The following is a 20603-nucleotide window of genomic DNA, read 5'->3' on the forward strand; positions in this document are numbered from 1 at the left end:
TACCAAGAATAGAATCATTTTCTATATTCATCACCTGTGTATATACAGAGAAGCAATATTTCACAAATCCACCAAAATCAAACACACATAAAAAGAATTGTGCACGTTGATGGTTCTGTACTACGCAAGTTGGTTTGGGGGCATGAAAGAATGAACCTGTTCTTGTAGAGCATAAAGGAATAATTTGGCAAATCTGTTTTGCTCTGTACAATAAGTGATTTGATGTTTGGCAATCAATCATAATCAACAGATATTGCAGAGAAAAGGAACAGAAATGTATGCAGTACTGCAGTTTGAAATACTCTACAGCCAATGCTATAATAGCCTGTTTGCTAACAAATAATTCCAGGCAAGCTTAGATATTTTTGTTTATGTAGCACATCTGCGAGCAGAGATAAAATAAATGCCTTGTTCTGTCATGATCTGCTGCTCGATTTTGTTATCCTGTACTTGTTCTGAAAAATATAAGAAATGTAATATTACAACTAGAGATGCATAATCCAGTCTGGATGGACTGAGTTCACATTCAGATCACTTTGAATCTCAAGGGGTGGAGCAGACAGTTAAAGCAGCATTCATCTCTAATTGTAATGTAAACTAACAAAGCTTTAGTGATGTTTCTACTATAAAAATAAATGCATATACAAATCCCATTTAGCAACAACAGTTGCTATATGGCATGTTTCCACATGGTGACAGCACTAGGACTTTGCTTTGAATAAATCAAAGATGACCATAGAGATTGCTTTTTATAATATACCACTTTTATTAACGCAGACACAAATGGGTTAATTTATAAAAACTTTAATTCAGCAAAACCCCATGTACGTGTACATTTTGTGTAAATTAACCAGCATTAGTTCATTATTTTTAGGAATTTAGGAATAAGTGTTATTAAGTTACTCTCTCTTCTGATTCAAATGTTCTTAGGCTATTTTCTTAAAGGATCAAATCTGTTAAGGTTGAATGTTCCTAGAATATGTTGCATCCAGTAGTGCTTACAGACATAATGAGGAATCTATACAATAAATGTACAATTTTTCACACTCAAATTACATTACATTTGACAACTTTAGCAATCAGGATTTGCCCCATGAATGTTACAATTGACCTGCAAAAGATTACTTAAATATCAGAAAATAAAATTTTGCACATATTAAAAACAGTTACCTAGTTAGTCAGGTTGAAAAAAAAGACACAAGTCCATCAAGTTCAACCCTTTACTTTGCAAGAGTAGGATATGCAACTTTTGTGAAAATCTTTAGCAGAGCATTTTTTCTTTTTCATAAATTGACCCCTAACCATCCATGATGACTTTAACATTCTATAAAATAATAATAAAGAGGTCTTTCTTGTTTGACAGCTCCACATATTTGACACACAGTAATCACCTTAAGCAACATTGAGAACAAAGCAAAAAAGTGTGCACGGACCTGGTGCATTAAAAGGTGATTTAATGGATTTAATGGAATACAAAAGCAGTAAACAACTCACAAGGGTTGATGGTGAAGCAGTGCATCTAAGGCCAAGGAGTACAGTAGCTGTAACCCACATTCTGTGACCAATGGCAGGGTTATACATCAGTTGACCCAACTGTGTATATCCTCAAGAGAAAACCATTCTAAGATCAAGTAACATCCTTGGTTGCTTAGAAGCACCTCAGGAAAAGGTACACCATTTCCTAAATGGTAATGTGATGAATGTTACCATAGCAACTGACAAAGAAGTAATGCACTTACCCCTGAGGTGCTTCTAATAACCATGGTATAGCATAAAAGCATGCATTTGCTCTAGCTTTGTAATGAATTAGTCAATTACCAGTTCAAACAGATCTCAAAGGTGAACCAATGTGCTCTAAAGTTTTAGGTAATACATGCTGCTGTTGCTTTTAGTTCACTTAAAGCATTTATCCACCCAAAACTACTTTTTTGAGGTTTGGAAAGAGTGGGTAAGTGTTAGAACCCTAATAGAGTTTTTTCTGGGACCTTGTTAGAGAGATTTTCCTTAATTTACTGTAATGATGATTTCACCAGACATGGAGTGATGGGAAATCTACAACAGTAAAAATGCTTGTTTTGGTACAGCTGGAGAGGGATAGAAGACCTGTAAGCTTTTGTACCGGTGTCTATGTCTCTGTTGCTGATTTTCTCTCACTTCCTATCTAGCTAAATGGTTGTCAACACCACAGTAAGCAAAGGAAATCTCACTTAACATAGCTCCCAATATGAGCAAAAACCCAGAAGAAGTTCTAATCCCCCCCCTTTTAAATTTAACATTCACAGTGCATATTATTATTATTATTATTATTATAATACAGGATTTTTATAGTGTTTTAAGTGATTTTTAAACAGTTTATACAGCACTTTACAAAATATGGGGAGACAGTACAATATATAAAATAGGATTAGAAGGACCATGTTTATGAGAGAGTACAATTTACAAGGAGGGTATATATTCAATCCCTTGGACTAGGGATGTCCCGATACCGATGCTAGCATCGGAATCGGGCCCGATACAGGGCATTTTGACAAGTACTTTTTTCTTACTTACCTTGCCGAGCGTTGCGTCACTGCTGCTCCGGTGGGCGGAGCTCCAGGTGGGGTCCTAATTTAGGTGCCAGACTGCCAGATGACCCCACTCAGAGCGCCGCCCATCGGAGCAGCAGTGACGCGACGCTCAGCGAGGTAAGTAAGAAAAAAAACCCTCTAATTTAGCTGGCCGGCACCTCTGAGTCAGCTAAATTAGGACCCCACAGGGAGCTCCTCCCACTGGACCAGCGCTGCCACTGACTCGTCCCTGCTCTCTCCGGCACAGTGAGTGAAATGGATTAAATGATCTGTATGTAGCCCCGTACTAGGGATCATTTAACCCATTCATGTTAGCAGAGAATAATTGTAAATGTATTGTTGCAGGCACTCTATATGTACATGTACTATATACTACATATAGAATGCACTGCAACAATAGATTAACAATTATCCTCTGCTAATATGAATGGGTTAAATTATCCGAGGTACATGATATGTAGCCCTGTACTACGGATCATTTAACCCATTCATGTTAGCAGTGCAGAATTGTATATCTATATACACTGTACATATACAGCACAAATGTCTCGTACATTGCAGCATTAGATATACAAATATACCTGCTAACATGAATGGGTTAAATGATCCATAGTACAACTACATGTTATGTACTATTATGTACTATGGATCATGATTTAACCTATTCATGTTAGCAGGAGATAATTGTAACTCTATTACTGCAGTGTACTGGACGTATGTGCTGTATATGTACTATGGATTATGATTTAACCTATTCATGTTAGCAGGGCAGAATTGCGAGTGCCTCCCACAAGCTGAGCACCGAGACGTGATGCAACGATCCTGCCCAGCGCTGACTACAAGAGGCACCGCGTGAGGCAACAGGGATCGGAGTGAAACTGTGAGTGAGGGAACCTGGGACAGGGCTGGCTGTAAATCTATTGCTATAGTGTACTAGACGTGTGTAGTGTATGTGTAGTACATATATACAGCACACACCTCCACTACACTCCAGCAATAGAGTTACAATTTTTCCCTACTAACATGAATAGGTTAAATCATGATCCATAGCACATAACATGTAGCTGTACTATGGATAATTTAAAGTCACCTGTCCCTTTTTTTAAAAAGTATCGGTAATTGGTATTGGCAAGAACATGAGGGGATGTACTTGTACTTGGGCCTGAAAAAGTGGCATCTGGACATCCCTACCTTGGACTGATGAGGGCTGTAACTTTCATGATCAGAATGGTCATATTGCAGTTTTGTTGTGGCAATCAAACATCCTAAATGTGTATGTGTCAAACGTATGCTATATTAAAAAAAATCCCTTAAAATTATTTGATATAACATTCCATGCCTGATCAGTCAGTTGTCAGCACCAAGAAGGGACAGGTATAATGTCTTTAGCCCTGTGTAAGGCTAATTACAATCTTACACTATGTTTTTTGTTGGGGCCTATCAGTAATGGATAGGACAGGATACCAAGTAAGAGTTTCATTAAATAAGCAATTTGCAGTTTCTCTTAAAAACAAACAAACAATGTTGCTAGCTTCTTTTGAATTGTCTGTTCTTATACATATAGGCATGTAACTACTTACTGTATAATGAGCCAACTATCTACTGAATTATGAGCCACCATGAACCCTCTGCTGGACATCTGGATATATTTTTATCTTTTACCATGTAAAACAATGCATTTGGTTGACAGCATTGTTTGTAATACTTGCTCTGTGTGTGACAGGGTGAGATATATAGCTAGCCTACATACCGTAGATAACACTTGAGCTGTGTAATAATCTAGGGCATCTCTCTTTGTCACTGAACATTCTAATACTGTCATAAGAACAAAGCAGTTTCAGTGTTTGACTATGCAACATGTCTGTTATCACTCAAGTTAATCATTAGGAATGCAAATGACAAATTCATTATACCAAATTAATTGAACATGAGGCATGCTTGCTTTTCTTATAAAGTAGACCAGTATGCAATAATGGTTCAAAATAAACTTTAGACTCTTTGTGCTTTTCTCAAAAAGTATTTGGTAAGCCTTTGCTTAAACGAAATGTAAGAAATTATTGTGACATTTTGCAAAAGCTTTCTATTTTTTAATTTTTTAAGGAATATACCTAAACACACTAAATGACACAATGTATATGGATTAAGCATTTTAATGAATCATTATGCAAGAAGCTTTGGTAGTTCCATATTTTGTGCATTTGTACAAATCAAATCTAATCACACAAAGCCTCACTGAACTGCAAAATCTCAATAAAATCTCTGTAGGTAGGTGATTTAGAAAAAAGCTGTTAAAATGTATTCCCTATCCCCTAACTACATATCAATGGCCAAGGTCCGACCACAACTCCAACGACTCATGCTGATGGACAAACCAGACACAAAATTTAACATGAAACGTACAAAGAAATTTTTTGACACCTGGGGGTTGATTTACTAACCTTATAAACACACCACGAACATGTATACACCTCTGTAGTGTGTTCCCTCCCAGCATGATCTATGGGTGGAATCTAAACACCTTTGTAGTGTGTACACACCCAGCAGGTGCGTTGTGCAAAGCCCTGCATGAATTGCAAGGTGATGTTGTGTAAATTAGCTCTATGTTGTGTTGCTTGCGTTGATGAATGCAGAAATGTAAATGCATGAGCTAACCATTTTTGTCTAAACTGTGAAGCAGCATTATATATGCATCATGTGCATGATTTTTCCATATATGGCATTAGTGGAAATATGCTTTTAGAGACTTTTTGGTTGATAAATACAATTTGCTGTGTAAAAATCACACGCACCTAGTGCATGCGTGTGTTTAGGTTAGTAAATCAACCCCCTGGTCTTCATATTTAACTACTGAACTGCCCCTGGAACAACAATGCAACATAATGCTTATTTTTCAACATTCCTAATGGTTTCTTACTGCCAAGCTAGCTAACTCATTAGGTGCGCTCGATGTCCTATGAGACGATTTACGAACACTCCCATCCGCTTAGAATTAGACCCACCACGTGAAAGCCCGAATCACACCTCCTTCCCTAGGAGACTTCTCTTGTACTCATCATCTCTCAACAGTTCGGCTCACTGACCGCGTGAATTTATAGTTACTGTGGTTACTCTTCTTTATTACACCGATAGTTATATACACAGCCAGTATGTTTGTTAACAACTAGACATTGTTGTTCGTATGTTACATTGGCGTGTATTATTTTGCAACCTGGTCACTACGGTTACCTTTCTCGCACATAACAAGGTATATGGGGGTATCACTAGAGAATGTATTCATCTTTTACTGACTGACCTTATAGTTCAATGCATGAGCTAACCATTTTTGTCTAAACTGTGAAGCAGCATTATATATGCATCATGTGCATGATTTTTCCATATATGGCATTAGTGGAAATATGCTTTTAGAGACTTTTTGGTTGATAAATACAATTTGCTGTGTAAAAATCACACGCACCTAGTGCATGCGTGTGTTTAGGTTAGTAAATCAACCCCCTGGTCTTCATATTTAACTACTGAACTGCCCCTGGAACAACAATGCAACATAATGCTTATTTTTCAACATTCCTAATGGTTTCTTACTGCCAAGCTAGCTAACTCATTAGGTGCGCTCGATGTCCTATGAGACGATTTACGAACACTCCCATCCGCTTAGAATTAGACCCACCACGTGAAAGCCCGAATCACACCTCCTTCCCTAGGAGACTTCTCTTGTACTCATCATCTCTCAACAGTTCGGCTCACTGACCGCGTGAATTTATAGTTACTGTGGTTACTCTTCTTTATTACACCGATAGTTATATACACAGCCAGTATGTTTGTTAACAACTAGACATTGTTGTTCGTATGTTACATTGGCGTGTATTATTTTGCAACCTGGTCACTACGGTTACCTTTCTCGCACATAACAAGGTATATGGGGGTATCACTAGAGAATGTATTCATCTTTTACTGACTGACCTTATAGTTCTATTATTATTCACTAGCCATTTGTATGCCTTCTTTTTTTTTTCTTTTTGCTCTTTTTTGTATGCCTTGTGACTTTGACAATACATGTATGTTGTACCATACTTTGCTCGCAAATAAAAGAAATTACATGCAAAAAAAAAATGTATTCCCAATATGCAAACTTTCCAAGAATCATAACCTGTCTACATAATATCAATTAATACCTCTCTAATTGTGTAATTGTAAGTTGGCGAGTCAAATCTGTTTGTCTAAACTCCAACATAAGGACAAAAGAAAATAAAAGAAACAAAGAAAAAGTATGATGCCTAAAAACAAAACTAACTATCATGTTAAACAGGACCTTTATTATCACTAATGCTTAAAGATGTAAGAAAAGATTCACTAACCTTACATAAAATAAATGATAGCTGTGTTCACGTTCAGTTAGTAAAATTGTGTGTCGAAATTCAGATTTTTCTCATAAAAACACACTGCACATGATTGGCAATTAAAGTGAATACTCAATTTACTTCACTTTAAACATGTTTTAAATGTGCACATTCTCTACTACCTTAGTAACTCAATCCCAAAGCATGTTGTCTATAATTTACAATGTGAATGATAAGAAGTTTATTATAACTAGAATTAACTTATAAAAGCATATGATAGTACATTCTGATTATACTTATTGTAACGTTTTCAATTTGTTGGCAATATGCTAGTTTAATGTATTGCACTCATTAAGTACGGTTTCCCAAACTAGATACAGCTCCTAAACTAGGTAGTATGTTGTAATGAGAAATCCTTAGCTTGTCAGAGGAAAACTATACAGTATTAATTAGATCAGTTTTAAATAATTCCACTAAAAGTAGGAAAAATCAAGAGATGTAAATTACTGCCATTAATATGTGAAAAGTGAGTTTTAGGTTAAATAATCTGCAGTAAATTAAAGGTATAGACATTACTGTTGTTCACCAAATCCTTCATTTTTCTACTAGAGGTTAGAAAATGTAAATTTAAATCTAATTGGTTGGAGGAGGAGGCCTGTACAGGTTTTGTCTTTCAGGAAGTTGAAGCTCACACAGAAATCATGGTACCCTAGCTTGCTTGCAAAATAATGACATTAGGGCATTATCCAATAACAAACTTTTTCCATTCCATACCAAAGTCCATGTCCACCTGTGTAAGTGATTATCATTTATTGTGGTAATGAAGAGGTGCAGTGATGATGTATATGTGTGTACATTTTCATGACTCACATTACATGGTTTCATTATCTTTAATTAAGTTTTTATTAGGCCTAAATCCTAGAAATACAAAATTTTCTCCACAGTAGAACACAGGAGATGCCAAGGTTGGATTGTAAAGAAGGATATAAACAGCTCTCCCCCTCCCTGGTATTCATTGTAACATGATCACTAAATACCAGCTCTGCCTTTGCACACAATACACTGTCCTGGGAGGGGGGTGCCACTATAAATACTAATGAGTGGGGGGTGGTGGGTGGAGAACTCACTTGTAATATACACACAGTTTGATTGCAAAGCACAGAAGCAACCATTTCTATGAGTATATGAAGAGGAAAGCTAACAAAAAATTTAAGTTTCTGTTTTCATATGCAGCAACTGCATATGCCTCCTTCATGTACACTTCGTGTACATTGCTGGCATATATATTTTTTAAACACCTCAGCAAAAGGTGGAAATAGGCTTTAATGTTTATTTGTGAAGAACACCTACAGTATAGTATACAGAAACATTAAATCTTCTTTAGAGCTTGTGTAGATATAAAAATGAAGAATACTTGTTATAAACATGGATTTTAGATTAGGTTGAGATGCTTCTTAGTGGCATCTGACTTTCTTTTGGGGTCTAATGAGCTAACCACTGTAAACTGAAATTGATTTGGCAGCTACAGTTTACTAACTTCAAAACCATTTATCTTTCAATGCCTAGTCAAAATCCACGTTTGGAGTCAATGCAAGACAATTGGCTTGGCAGTAAGGCAATTTGCATTTAGAGAATGAGAAATTAACATTGGCAGCATCCTTGTTTGTCCAAGGAAATTTTTCTTTTAAAACAGCTTTTTAGACCCTTTGATAGGAATACCAGGTCAATGTCATACACCTTCTCCAGTCCTGGGTTAAATGCTACATCAAAGGAGTGATACTGTCGCATCTCTTGCCACAAAAGGACTGAAACAACATTATACGAGTCTACATACATATCTTGTTCCTTTAAGCAAATTATTAAATAATTTAAACAAGCCACAATTAATTAAACTTCTTGCTGATGATCTTGTAGATATGCTTACTGATCACAAAACAAAGCATTTGAAAAAATACATGTATTCAAATGGCTCATGCATCTTATTTTAAAAACATTTGCAGTTTAATTGACGCACACATTTCCAAGAATTATAATTATTGATGGACAGTAAAGGCAAATACAATAGATAAATTAGCATAAAATTGCTTGTAAATCATGCAGAGAAGTATTGAAGAAAAAACAGGTAAGTGATCATTATTTAATCATTAGGAAGTAATTTAAGATGATAAAAAGCATTTGTTGATGTTAGTTAAAAAGTTCTAATTATGTGTAATAATCACAGCAAAGAAAATTGATTACTGCTGTTTTCTTTTACTTCACTGTGTCCAAAATGAAAAATTACAGTTTTAAGAAGAATTTGTTTTAGGAATAAGTAATGCAGAATAGGTCAGCTACCCACAGATGTATGTCATACTTTGAATAAGATGCATATTTTCTTAAAAATACAAGAAGATCTGATCCACGCAAGACTAATGGTAACTGCTCAGTGACTACATTAGCTATTGGTACTGGGTCACATGCCTTGGTTTCTTTCCAGATGCCCGGGGTCCCCGGCCTCAAACCTGCATTACTGTATTCATTTTTTATATTGTTTTTTTATTACATTAGGAAAGTCACCAACCAAGCTACTTGGTATGCTTTATACCAAGGATGGGACAGGACCATGCTACTCAACCACTTGCAAATTGAGTGGAAATGTAGTTCAAGAAGCAGTAATTTTTTGTACTGGGGATTAGAGCATAATATTTTTTTGATCAATGAGAAGGTACATTCATTTTCTGACCTGAGGGACATAAGAATGATTATTTGCTGGGGGATAAGAATGTATTGTTGGCTGGGGGCCTAACAGTTTCCTTTGGTGTTTTGATATTTTTGTCTGGGAAACATGCATGGTGGTATGAGGGAGTATGGGAGTAAGTATAACACATTTTTGTTGACAGTGGGAAATGTTGTTGGCAGCATGAAAATGTTAGCCCAAAGGGCTATATACGTGCCTCGGGAGAACAATAGTGCATATATTATTTTATTGTTGGCTAATGGTTATAAACTTTTTATGGCTGCAAATCCTAACTATCTGTTTTTAGATTAGGGGTAAAGGAAGTATTACTATCGTAACATAATGTATATACAGTATGGCTGCTGTTAAAGAGTTCTAAAGGTAGCTAATGAATAATATATCATAGTGGTTACTGGTGATTGTAATGATGACTTAAGGATTATACTATATATTAGTGGTTGAAAATTATATCCTATAATTATAGCTGTACATAATAAATAGCTGTTAGATAATTACGTTCTTACTAAAACTGGATTTAATATAAGAAGTTTTTATATACGTTTACTGTATTGTACATTTTTTGTCAACTACTGCCATGAATAGTGTAATTTGCCATGCCATGGGAATAACAATTCTGCCATGTTTTTTAAATGACTATAAAACATAGAAGCTGTGTTGCCCCCTAAACCCATAAAACAAGTGGTTTGAGTCCTAGAAATGCTCCTGGTACCAGCTAGATTACTTATCAAATCATTATAGGTAAAAATATAATGTTCATTGTGTAGTTACAACTTTACTATTTTACAAAAGCTGCATACACATAGATTTAACTCTGAGCTGTCAAATTAATTATGTAGTATAAGGGCCTTTGTGAACAGTCCATTAAAATTATTATATATTAGATTCCTTCCTTCAAAGTCTGTAACCTTCTCTAGACCCCTCATGTCCAAGCCAGCGCATAACTTCCATATTCTGGCATTTGCAGCTAGACCCTTACATGAAAGAATTGTTGATCTGACAAATCAACATTAAACTGGCCTATCACAGTTAATTTTTTATTTTTCGTGGGTGCAGCTTTTGATCCTTGAGAAAAGTAATATATGCCTCACTGAAATGTTAAGTAGATAACTGAGCTTTGATACTGCTGAAATGTCAAACTGAGTATCTCCATGTTGGTCATTCTTTTTTCTAAGTCTCTTTTAGGTGCACATAGTGTATATAAAATATTTTTACAGGTTAAGTAAGAAAGTTGGTAAAACAGGCAGATACAGAGATGAACAGATGAGAAAACATTTAGGGGTCTATTCACAAAGCTGCTGAAGGATCTAGCCCTAGCTTCGGCTGATCCTTCATCTAGCTACGGCCCCAGGACCCCTTCAGTTCAGTAGAACTGAAGGGCTGCTGTAGGGGCTATTCACTATAGCCCATACAGCTCCCGAAGTTGGCTGAGCGGCTCAGTCGAGCCCAAGGCATATGCCTCGGCTTGACTGAGCCGAGGTGAAAGCCGAAGCTGGCCGAACGGCCTGCTACTGACAGCTGGGCGGAGCCTGCCGTCATCTCACGGCTGGCTCCGGCCACTTGCAGGGACAGATTAGCGTCCCTGCTCACCAGGTAACCAGGGCCGCTGCTTTGTCATTACTCTCCCGGACGCTCTGGGATTCTCCCGCAATTAGATAGCGTCTCCTGGCCGCCCGGGAGAGAAACACTTACTTCCGGAAAGGTTTACACTGCTCCATCAAGCAGAGTAAACCCTTCCCTACTCTATTGTTTGTTTGTTTTTCTTCTGACATCGGAGCCACCGGTGCCGTCAGTCAGAAAAAAATAAACAGCATAGAAATGCATAGCTACATTCCTATTGGCTATTTCACTTTGCACTAGCCAATAATAAACTAGCTATTGCACCCACCCACTGATGCTTTCAATCAGCAGAGGGGACCTGAAGTTCTCCATCAGGTCCCCTTCTAGTGATTGACAGCAGCAGAGGGCAGGTACAATAGCCAGCTTTCTATTGGATATTGCAAATTGAAATAGCCAATAGGAATCTAGCTATTCATTCCTATGCTGACTTTTTTTTTTATTCTGATGGCAGCAGCTGTCAGAATACTAAAAAAAACTTGCAGATAGCAAAGAAGCTATTGCTTCCCCTGCTATCTGCCATCATTTCAATTATTTTCTATTTTTATTTTCTACTTTTTAAACTGTTTTTCTATTCTGCTCTGGACCACAGAGGTACCAAGCCGATTAGCCGAGCCGAATGCCTCCGAGCGTCATTCGGCTATTCACTCACTGCTATTCGGCATCTATGAGAATAGGCCGAACAGTAGCGAGTAGTCTGCTGGAAGTTCAGCTCAGATCCAGATGTTGGATCAGCTGAGTTGAACTTCTTCTGCACTTTGGGTCGGCCTAACATGCTGAGCATGAGGTTTACTTTGTCTGTGTCAATAAGAGCATTGCTTCTAATTAGGCCATTTTTTATATTTTTAATTGAATATAGTACTTACAGCACTGTGAAAGCCACCAGGGCATATTAATTAAAAAAGAGCAGAGTTGATGGGAGGAAGTCATTGGCTCACCAATAAAGAAAAATAATATTAATAAAACATAACATACATAAAATAATTACTAGTGCTGTCATAGCATTATTTAGCAAATGTTAATTTTAAAAATAGCTATAATAACAATATTTCTCCACTTGTCTGCTAGGTTATGCTTATGTGTATTTTGTTTATCATGTTGGGTTTTTTGTGGTTTGACATTGTATGTTGTGTAATGGCTTTGAAAAGGTAGGAAACAATTGCCTTACCTGTTTGACCTATTTTGCCAAGGAGACCTCTGCATTGCCCTTCATGGTATCAGACAGTGGCAACGGCACTGTAGCAATCTGAACCTTAATTGTGGTTCAAATGTAAGTATACACAGCTCTCCATAACACATGTACATTTAAAATGCTGCTTGTGTGATTCACCTGATAAAGGATAAAGGATGTTGTAAATCATCTTATGAGACTGAAAAGTAGCCCTGCATAGTACATTTGCTTGGCTGAATTCGTCTGTTTTTTTTTGGTGTCATGTCTCATGTTTGAGACGTTTTTAATCATTAGAGATGGAAAAATCGATTCAAAGAATATGTAATTTGTCCTGAATTGGGCTGATTCCTATTGTGTAAATTGAATTTGTAAATCCCTAGATATGAGCCTAGCCAATGCCTGGATAACAGCCAGATTGAGTAGTAGAAAAATGATGGAAGAAACACTGAGCTAAAAAATAATTTACTAATATTTTACATATACTCACATGCATATACATGCCCATGACGACAACGCACTCAATCATTCCCCATAAATAGTAAACATTTTCAAATAGACTTTTCTGAAAAAGCTATAAAATGTTCTTGATATCTTAAACATTACGTTACCAGTTAAAAGTGTTATTTTGCTAAACTTTGTGCCTTTAGATGGTGTTTTAAACCTTTTAGGGATATGTGAAATGACAGCTTATCATGTTATCACTTCACACCATTTCCATAAGAGTGCATTGAAGTGAAATAGGTAAATTAAGTGCACACAAGAAAGATATTCAAAGGAGAGATACTGCATGCCAGACTTCTTACATTGACCTTCATGGAAGTGACTCAACTTTATGTGTCTCTTCTTTGTTCAGTCCCCTGGTAGCTATGTAGTATGCCAATTAATGCTTGTCCAGCTGGCATCACTCAATTTATGTACAGATGGAGTGAAGGTATGGACTATCCCTTGCATAGTGAGACTTGTTTGGTTTTAGAAAACAAAAAGGAAAAAAGGTTAAAAAAACATGTTGCAACCAAAAAATCTTATTTATCTCTATGAACTTCTCCAATTTTTATACAAGATTTTATAAAGGAACCACAAACTAATTGCATCATTCATTTGTAATTTTTATACTGGAACACAACAATAAGGGTGAGTGTAACACAGCACAAAGTGATTTCTGTTATGCACCATTCACAAGTAGGGAAAGTCAATGGAATAAAAAGTATATTTCATTAAAGTAGTATTAAGGTCTGGGCGTTTTTTACCTTAATGCATCCACTGCATTAGGGTAAACACAGCCAAGTACCTTTTTTCTCCCCCACACTAACCTGTCAGCTTGTCTCGTCCCCGCCACTGGTCCCTTAGCGCTCCTCCATTAGAACGATGGTGGCACCTTGCAAGGGGCGGGGGGAAGACCTTGGCTGGGACCCACTAAAAAACGAGGATTGAGGTACTTTTACAAAAAAAAACATCCTCCAGCAAAGGAGGGTCTCCTTAAAGGAGAAATAAAAAAAATCTGGCTTTAATATCACTTTAATGCACATCTAAACCAAATAAAACAAAATCTAAATATATGTAGAGGAGCAATGTAGCTGTCCCCTGGATAGAAACATTGTTAAGCTGTGAAAAGTATAGTGTTAGATGGGATTTAGATGGACTTTACACAAGTGACTTACAAATTAAAGCCTAACTCCAGTTAACATGTTTAAGCTGCTTTTAAAGCAACTGTTTTTTTTTTCCTTTTGGGATAAAGATTTTAATGATACGCATAAAAGTTGACTTATAAACAAACTGTCAGTGTAAAATTGTTTGTCTCAACTTCCTAACTGCCATTGTGCTGGACATCTTAGGGGTCTATTCACGAAGCTGCCGAGGGCAGCCGAGTGAATGACCGATCTGAAGTGAAGTGAGCCGAACACCGTATATCGGCTTGCTTTGTGTGGCTTCGGGTCAGCCGAACATGCTTAGCAAGTTCAGCCGACCCGAAGTGCAGAATGGGTTTGACTCAGCCGATCCAACATCTGAGCCGCTCGGCCATGATCGGGAGCTGTACGGGCTATTGTGAATAGCCCGTACAGCACCCCTTCGGTTCTACTGAACCAAAGGGGTCCTGGGGCCGAAGCTAGCCGAAGGATCGGCCGAAGCTACAGCCAGATCCTTCGGCAGCTTCGTGAATAGACCCCTTAGTCTGCTAAAGAAAGTTGAAAAATAACAGACTTACTAGCAAGATTAATAGGTAATTAAACTATGTTACAGGATGACTCAGAAAAATAAAGACTGCTGTGTTAATGCTATTGACAGACTGCATCATATATGTCATATTTGATTTTGCCCATAGTTCCACTTTAATGTATCAGTCACCTTATAGTTGATATTGTGATTATGAATGGAAGCTGGTAAGCTAATTAAATCCAGTCTATTTGTGGGTTCTAAGTGCAAAATTCCAACCAAGTATCATATTAGGCAACTCCTTCCACAGTCTCAGTTCTTTTCTTGCAATTTTGGTAATTTTATGTAACAGTAGTTAAAAATACTAGCTGAGATAGTAAGATTCACCTGTAATGTCTACATCAAGAGGACAGACTTGTAAATTCTGACATATGACACAAACCTGATATGTAATTCAATAACTTTTGTAATTACATGGTTTATGCACCAGCAGTGATATACCTTAAATACACATAATACTGGTAGAATATATTATTAATGATCTATTTACCGCATGTATATAACGCCAGTATGTTACACAGTGCTTTAAAGAGTACAAAGACTATGAACCTTTATAGTTGTAAACTCTAAAGAGGTTTTTATTACAATATCCATGCTGTAGTCATCAAGAGCACACATACACACAATAAGGGTACGTTAAATAGTAATCAAGTGATCTATATGTTTTTGAATTGTGGCTGTGTGGGGACAAAAGCACCTGAAGAAAATGAATACAAATATGAGGAAATCATAGAATCTCCATTTATATAGTGTCCCTGGTGGTTATCAAGCAAGAGCCTACAGATAAATGGCAAAAAGTGCTAATCAATTATTGAGTATGGTTTGTGGCTAATGCTTTAAAGAAAATAATAAATATATTTCTAAAATTATATTATAAGGAAAAAAGTTGAAGTGTGTGACCAGTCAATTTTTTAGTTTTGTATAGATTGAAGAAAGATCAGTACTGTCAGTTATTTACTGCTCTTTTACAAACATTTCTGCTCATTTTTGTCCCAGTAATGAAGGTTTTGCAAGACAGGAAGTAAGGATTAGAATCTAACAGGCACAGATTTTTAATTGCTGTCTGTGTGGTTATTTTAGAATTCCCCTCACTTTCTGTCTGGTGAAACCATGTAACTTAAAGAGTATGAGAAGGTAAATCTCTCTAACAGAGCCCTGGATAGCCGTTACCATTAAGTTCTAAGCCTCGCCCATCTTATCTGCAACTAAAAAAAAAATTGGCTTTACTTTAAAGAAGTATTCCACTCAACAGAAATGACTGGAGATATGTAAAGGCAGTCCTATTTTGGCTTTTCTGATTATTTTTGTTGTAACACATCCTTATTGAAGAATGCAACTGATACAAAAACCACATTTAGCCTTTCCACACATTGTTTTTATTTACTAAAGGAGTTGAGAATCTTCGCGCAATAAATTACGTGGATATTTACTTCAATTTATCAGTTTAGATTATTAACTGTTTATTAAATCAGCCTATTGTGTACATACAATTAGGTAACCATGCAAAGGAATTTTAAAAAGTATAGAGTATTAGTTACACAAAAACCAAGTGAACAGTAGGTAACAGGTACCTACTGGTTATAATCCAAATTCCAAATAGTTCTGTTGTTAAATTTAGCCACAAATGTCAAACAAATGGACAGAGGGGGGAAACAAGAAAAAGTTATACAAATGTCCACATTATAAGACTTTTTACTACCCCTTTTTACCCTAGGCGCAAGCATGTGAGTGCCAATATAGAAAATACAGCTTTGCACTGAGCCTGAATCAATTCACACTGGGCTTTTCATACCAGTGGAGACAAAAAAGCTACATAAATAAACTAACCTTACCATGTCCCAAACTTCTACTTTGAGAAAATGTTAAATCACAGAATTCACAACAAGCTTCATAATCCTAGACAATGAAAATGTACTCTGATATTAAATTTATTTTTTATTTGTATTATTGGCTCATTTATTTCCTATTTAATTAGGCTACGTTGTCTCTGTGTCCAAAAAATTATTTTGTGATTAACAATAGTTTTTTTACTGTATTTTTTGTAAATAAGGGTTTCTGATAGATTGTTGTAACTGTAATTAAAATATGTATCATAGTTACGTGAATGTAGGCTGTGAATATTGGCTCTTAAAGAGCAGGAGTGCTGTAAAATATGTTTTACTAAACTAATCGGCTCATTAGGCTTGTTTTGTAAAATCCAATGGTTATGAATGCACAGAACAATTTACTAATCTATAAAAAGACATCAATGACAAATTATTCAGTAAAGATAAATGCTAGGTAATAATTGAAAAATAAATATATAATGCACAATAGATGCTTTAAAAATAGACAGATCAATGCATTGTTCCATTACATTAAATGTATATGTGTTATTGATTAGCAGAGTACTAATGTGAAATCATGTTTGAGGAATGAAATGATAGTAAAGCAATGCAAAGAGCATTTGGGGATGTGCAAAGTACCATAACCCTATGGAACTAGCTTTCAGTTAATGTAGTAAAGTCAGGGAAAGATTAAAGCTTTGTTGTTTCCATGGGTTATAGCACTTGACACATTATAATTTTTACTATCTTACCAAATGTATCAGAACGTATCAGCACATTAAACACATAAGTAGGCAGTGCAAAATTTGAGCTAATATTCAGAGTACAATTTGCACTGACCCACTCACAGAACCCACTTAGACACCTGCTTTTAACATCCAAAAAACACACAAATCATACAACCATGGTGTGTGGACTAAGGTGACCATGTTATCCATGTGGTTAGAAATACTGGGGTATGTTCCTGAGACTCATTAGTGCTGATGAAGATACTTGGATTAGTGGTGAAACAGCTTCAATATTATGGATCAAATTGTATTTAATGTAACTAGCTACTACTGTTAACATACTTGCTATATTGTTATATTGTTGTATTGTTATACTATGTACTATTATACTACATAATATTGTACTATTATATTGTTATATTGTTGTATTGTTATACTATGTACTATTATACTACATAATATTGTACTATTATATTGTTATATTGTTAGCAGTGATAGACCACAGTGGTTGCTTTTTTTTAGATTTAGAATGAAATGAATAATACCAATAAGACTTTGTTTTTAGTGTTTATGGGATTTAACATAACGAGGCACAGCAGATTTAGCCTTCATGATTGAATATGGATGAAAATACAGATAGTTCAACCATGTCAATGTTTACTGTAAAATGTAGTGTAACTATCACCAGTTTGTGAGTTGTGTGGAGTAAAAGTTAAATGTACAGTTCTTTCTAAATTGTTCACAAAATACATGTGTTTTTGTGTGCTAATGCACATGAATCTATTCAGTTGAAGCCTAAAAATGTACTACCACCCTATCTACCAGGCCAATGATGACTATGGGGTCTATTCACTAAACTACTGTAGGCAGCCGAGTGACCAACTGACCCGAACCACCTTCTGGAAAGCGTCCGCCCATTTTTTGACAATTGGCTAACTGCAAGTGGTTAAGAACAAAGTCAGACTGTGACTGCAATGCAACCCACAACAGCCAAAAAAACCCCATCTGATTGGCCAGAGAACAGTCACATGTTTGATTTAGTTTATTGTGAATGAAATTTGGATAGATTCAACACAATTCATATGAATATCCATTTAGGATTAAACACATTTTAAATGTCTATTAGTTTAGTTTTTGATAGAGTTGGGAGTGATTAAACCCTTGTTGGGATAGTACTATCTGTGGCTCAGTTTAAAAGTTTTCCCCTCAGTTATTGTCCCAGTGACAATAGTCTCACCAAACAGGAAGTGAGAGAAAATATCCAACAACAACACAGACAGAAATGAACATGATTGTTTTTAGTTGCATAGTGGAATATTAAATGCCTTTCAGCATTTTGTTATTGTCTGTCTCCCTGTTGCACATGTTCCTTCACATCCTGTCTGGTGAAACCATTGATAGCATTACAGAAAGTATAGGGAGGTCTCTACAAGAGATCGAAGGATAGCATACGCTATGAACATACGCTTTAGTTAACCTTTGTAAGCATTCCAGATTGACCACTGAAAAAGCCAACAGTGTTGAAACAAGATTACATTTATCCTAGAAAATTAGGTACATAAAAACTGATATGTACAGTTGAAAAAAAACAGTCATTCGGATATCAAATCCTACGATGGTACTATGCAAATAACTTACTATACAACATAACTTAAAAAATGTGTTAATCTGCATTCTTCTAAAGAAATGTTTGCAACCAAATATTTAAATATTTTAAAGACATTGGGTTGATTGACTAAAGGAGTAAAGAGTATTTGCTTACAAACGGTAATGTTCACATAAAAAAAAAAATATTCCTTTAGCTTAACAAATAGGTTGATGCTGTGTTCGCTTTGAACACACAATCATGTGGAAGAGAATTGCAAGAACACATTTTCCCCTTATTCCCTAAGATAGATAAACAATCCCTCTGCATATCAACCCCCCTAATTATTAAATTAATCTTGCTCCTTTTTCTCTTCTGCAGATAGCACATAAATGCATAAGACAAAAAAGCAAACAAACAAGCAAATAAATAAATAAAATGCATAAAATGCAAAACCACCTACTGTAATGTACCTAAAGATAATACCATCATAATTTGCAAAAACATAAGTTAATAAATGACACTAAACTATGTTCAAAACAAAAAATACATTTTAGTTTATCTCACTGAACAAAATTACATATTAGGGTTTTTTTTTCTCTGGCTAGATACTCATGCAAAGTGTGAGATAAGTAATAAACACAAAAGCATTACTGTTGAAAGTTTTTTAAAAAAAAGACAATCTTTTCTATACATGACTTCTAAATGAAAATGTTTACAAACTCAGTCATTGCCTAACATAGATATAAAAATGTTGAAAAAAATCTACTGCGTAAATACATTAAATGTATTTTAGTATTCCTACCTTCCTGGACAACCACAAAAGGATTGCTACCATCCACAAATTTTTCTGTAAATGTAATTTTTTCAGTTTGCAAGATATCTTCATTTAGATTGAGGTCATCGACTGCCATGCGGAATACTTCATAATCTTTTCTGGCAGAATCATCAAAAATTGCCCCTGTTTAGTAAACAAAACAAAGTCAGTGGAACACATGGGTAAGAAGCACGCTCCAACAGTTTGTAGCAGTTGAAAGTCACTGTCAAAACAAGGCCTTGTTGTTGCAAGTAAAGAAAGACCATGATTCATCAGTTTTTTTGTCCACAAATGTAAACATGTCATGGAGTTTGTTCTCATATGTATGATACATAGTTGTGGCTTTTAGCTGTTATGACAACTGATGCTATAAAAAGTGTCAGGTATAATAGGTCTTTTTGTACTGTATTTGGCAAGAAAAGCTTTTTAGTCGCTGTACCATAATAAATGTCTCTGACTATGCATAATCCACATATTATGAAGCAGATCTAATGTGACACTGCAGCTGAGTGTAGCAGGCCATAACACTAACAGCTAGAATATACATAGTTATATCAATGAGGATACTGTAATGCTTTAATTTTTAAACATTGTATACAGTACATATTACCATATCCAAATGTAGAGCAATCAGTTTCAATCATTTGAAAATGCTGAATCATGTGAGAAGTGTCAGCCATTTGCTATTAACATTTTTTTTACTATATCATTGCCAAAACTTTTTCACTGTGTTATGATTTGTTGTAAAATATATGCTGTATTTTGTGCAATTTCCTTTATAATCCACCTGAATGGAGACTTATGAAAAAAAAAAAAGGCAACACTTATCAGGTACTTTAAGGGCCTGTTTACACTATAGCATAATGCTAAGCATACATTACCAGATGTTTAGCACATCACTTACAAAGTACAGTGTGCTAGGGGCAGTACATTGGCATTTGAATGGCACCCCAAATCACCTCCCGGCAGCCACAGCATTGTCTTAAATTACTCTGTGAACCCTGGGGGGGGGG

The 20603-nt window shown here is 35.9% G+C and overlaps 1 protein-coding gene across 1 annotated transcript in view; it reads right to left on the minus strand.

Moving 5' to 3' along the window:
• The window catches only part of LOC108791306 (glutamate receptor ionotropic, delta-2-like), a gene marked incomplete at its 3' end in the record, with an annotated part of 437538 nt that overhangs the window by 277511 nt on the left and 139424 nt on the right, over positions 1 to 20603 (minus strand). The window contains exon 2 of the mRNA XM_018561749.1: positions 19579 to 19734. Within this exon, the coding sequence (XP_018417251.1) occupies positions 19579 to 19734 (156 nt within the window). The remainder of the gene's footprint in view (positions 1 to 19578; positions 19735 to 20603) is intronic.

Source organism: Nanorana parkeri, unplaced genomic scaffold (genome assembly GCF_000935625.1).
Source record: "Nanorana parkeri isolate BGI_ZX_2015 unplaced genomic scaffold, ASM93562v1 scaffold542, whole genome shotgun sequence".
Taxonomy (NCBI): Eukaryota; Metazoa; Chordata; class Amphibia; order Anura; family Dicroglossidae; genus Nanorana; species Nanorana parkeri.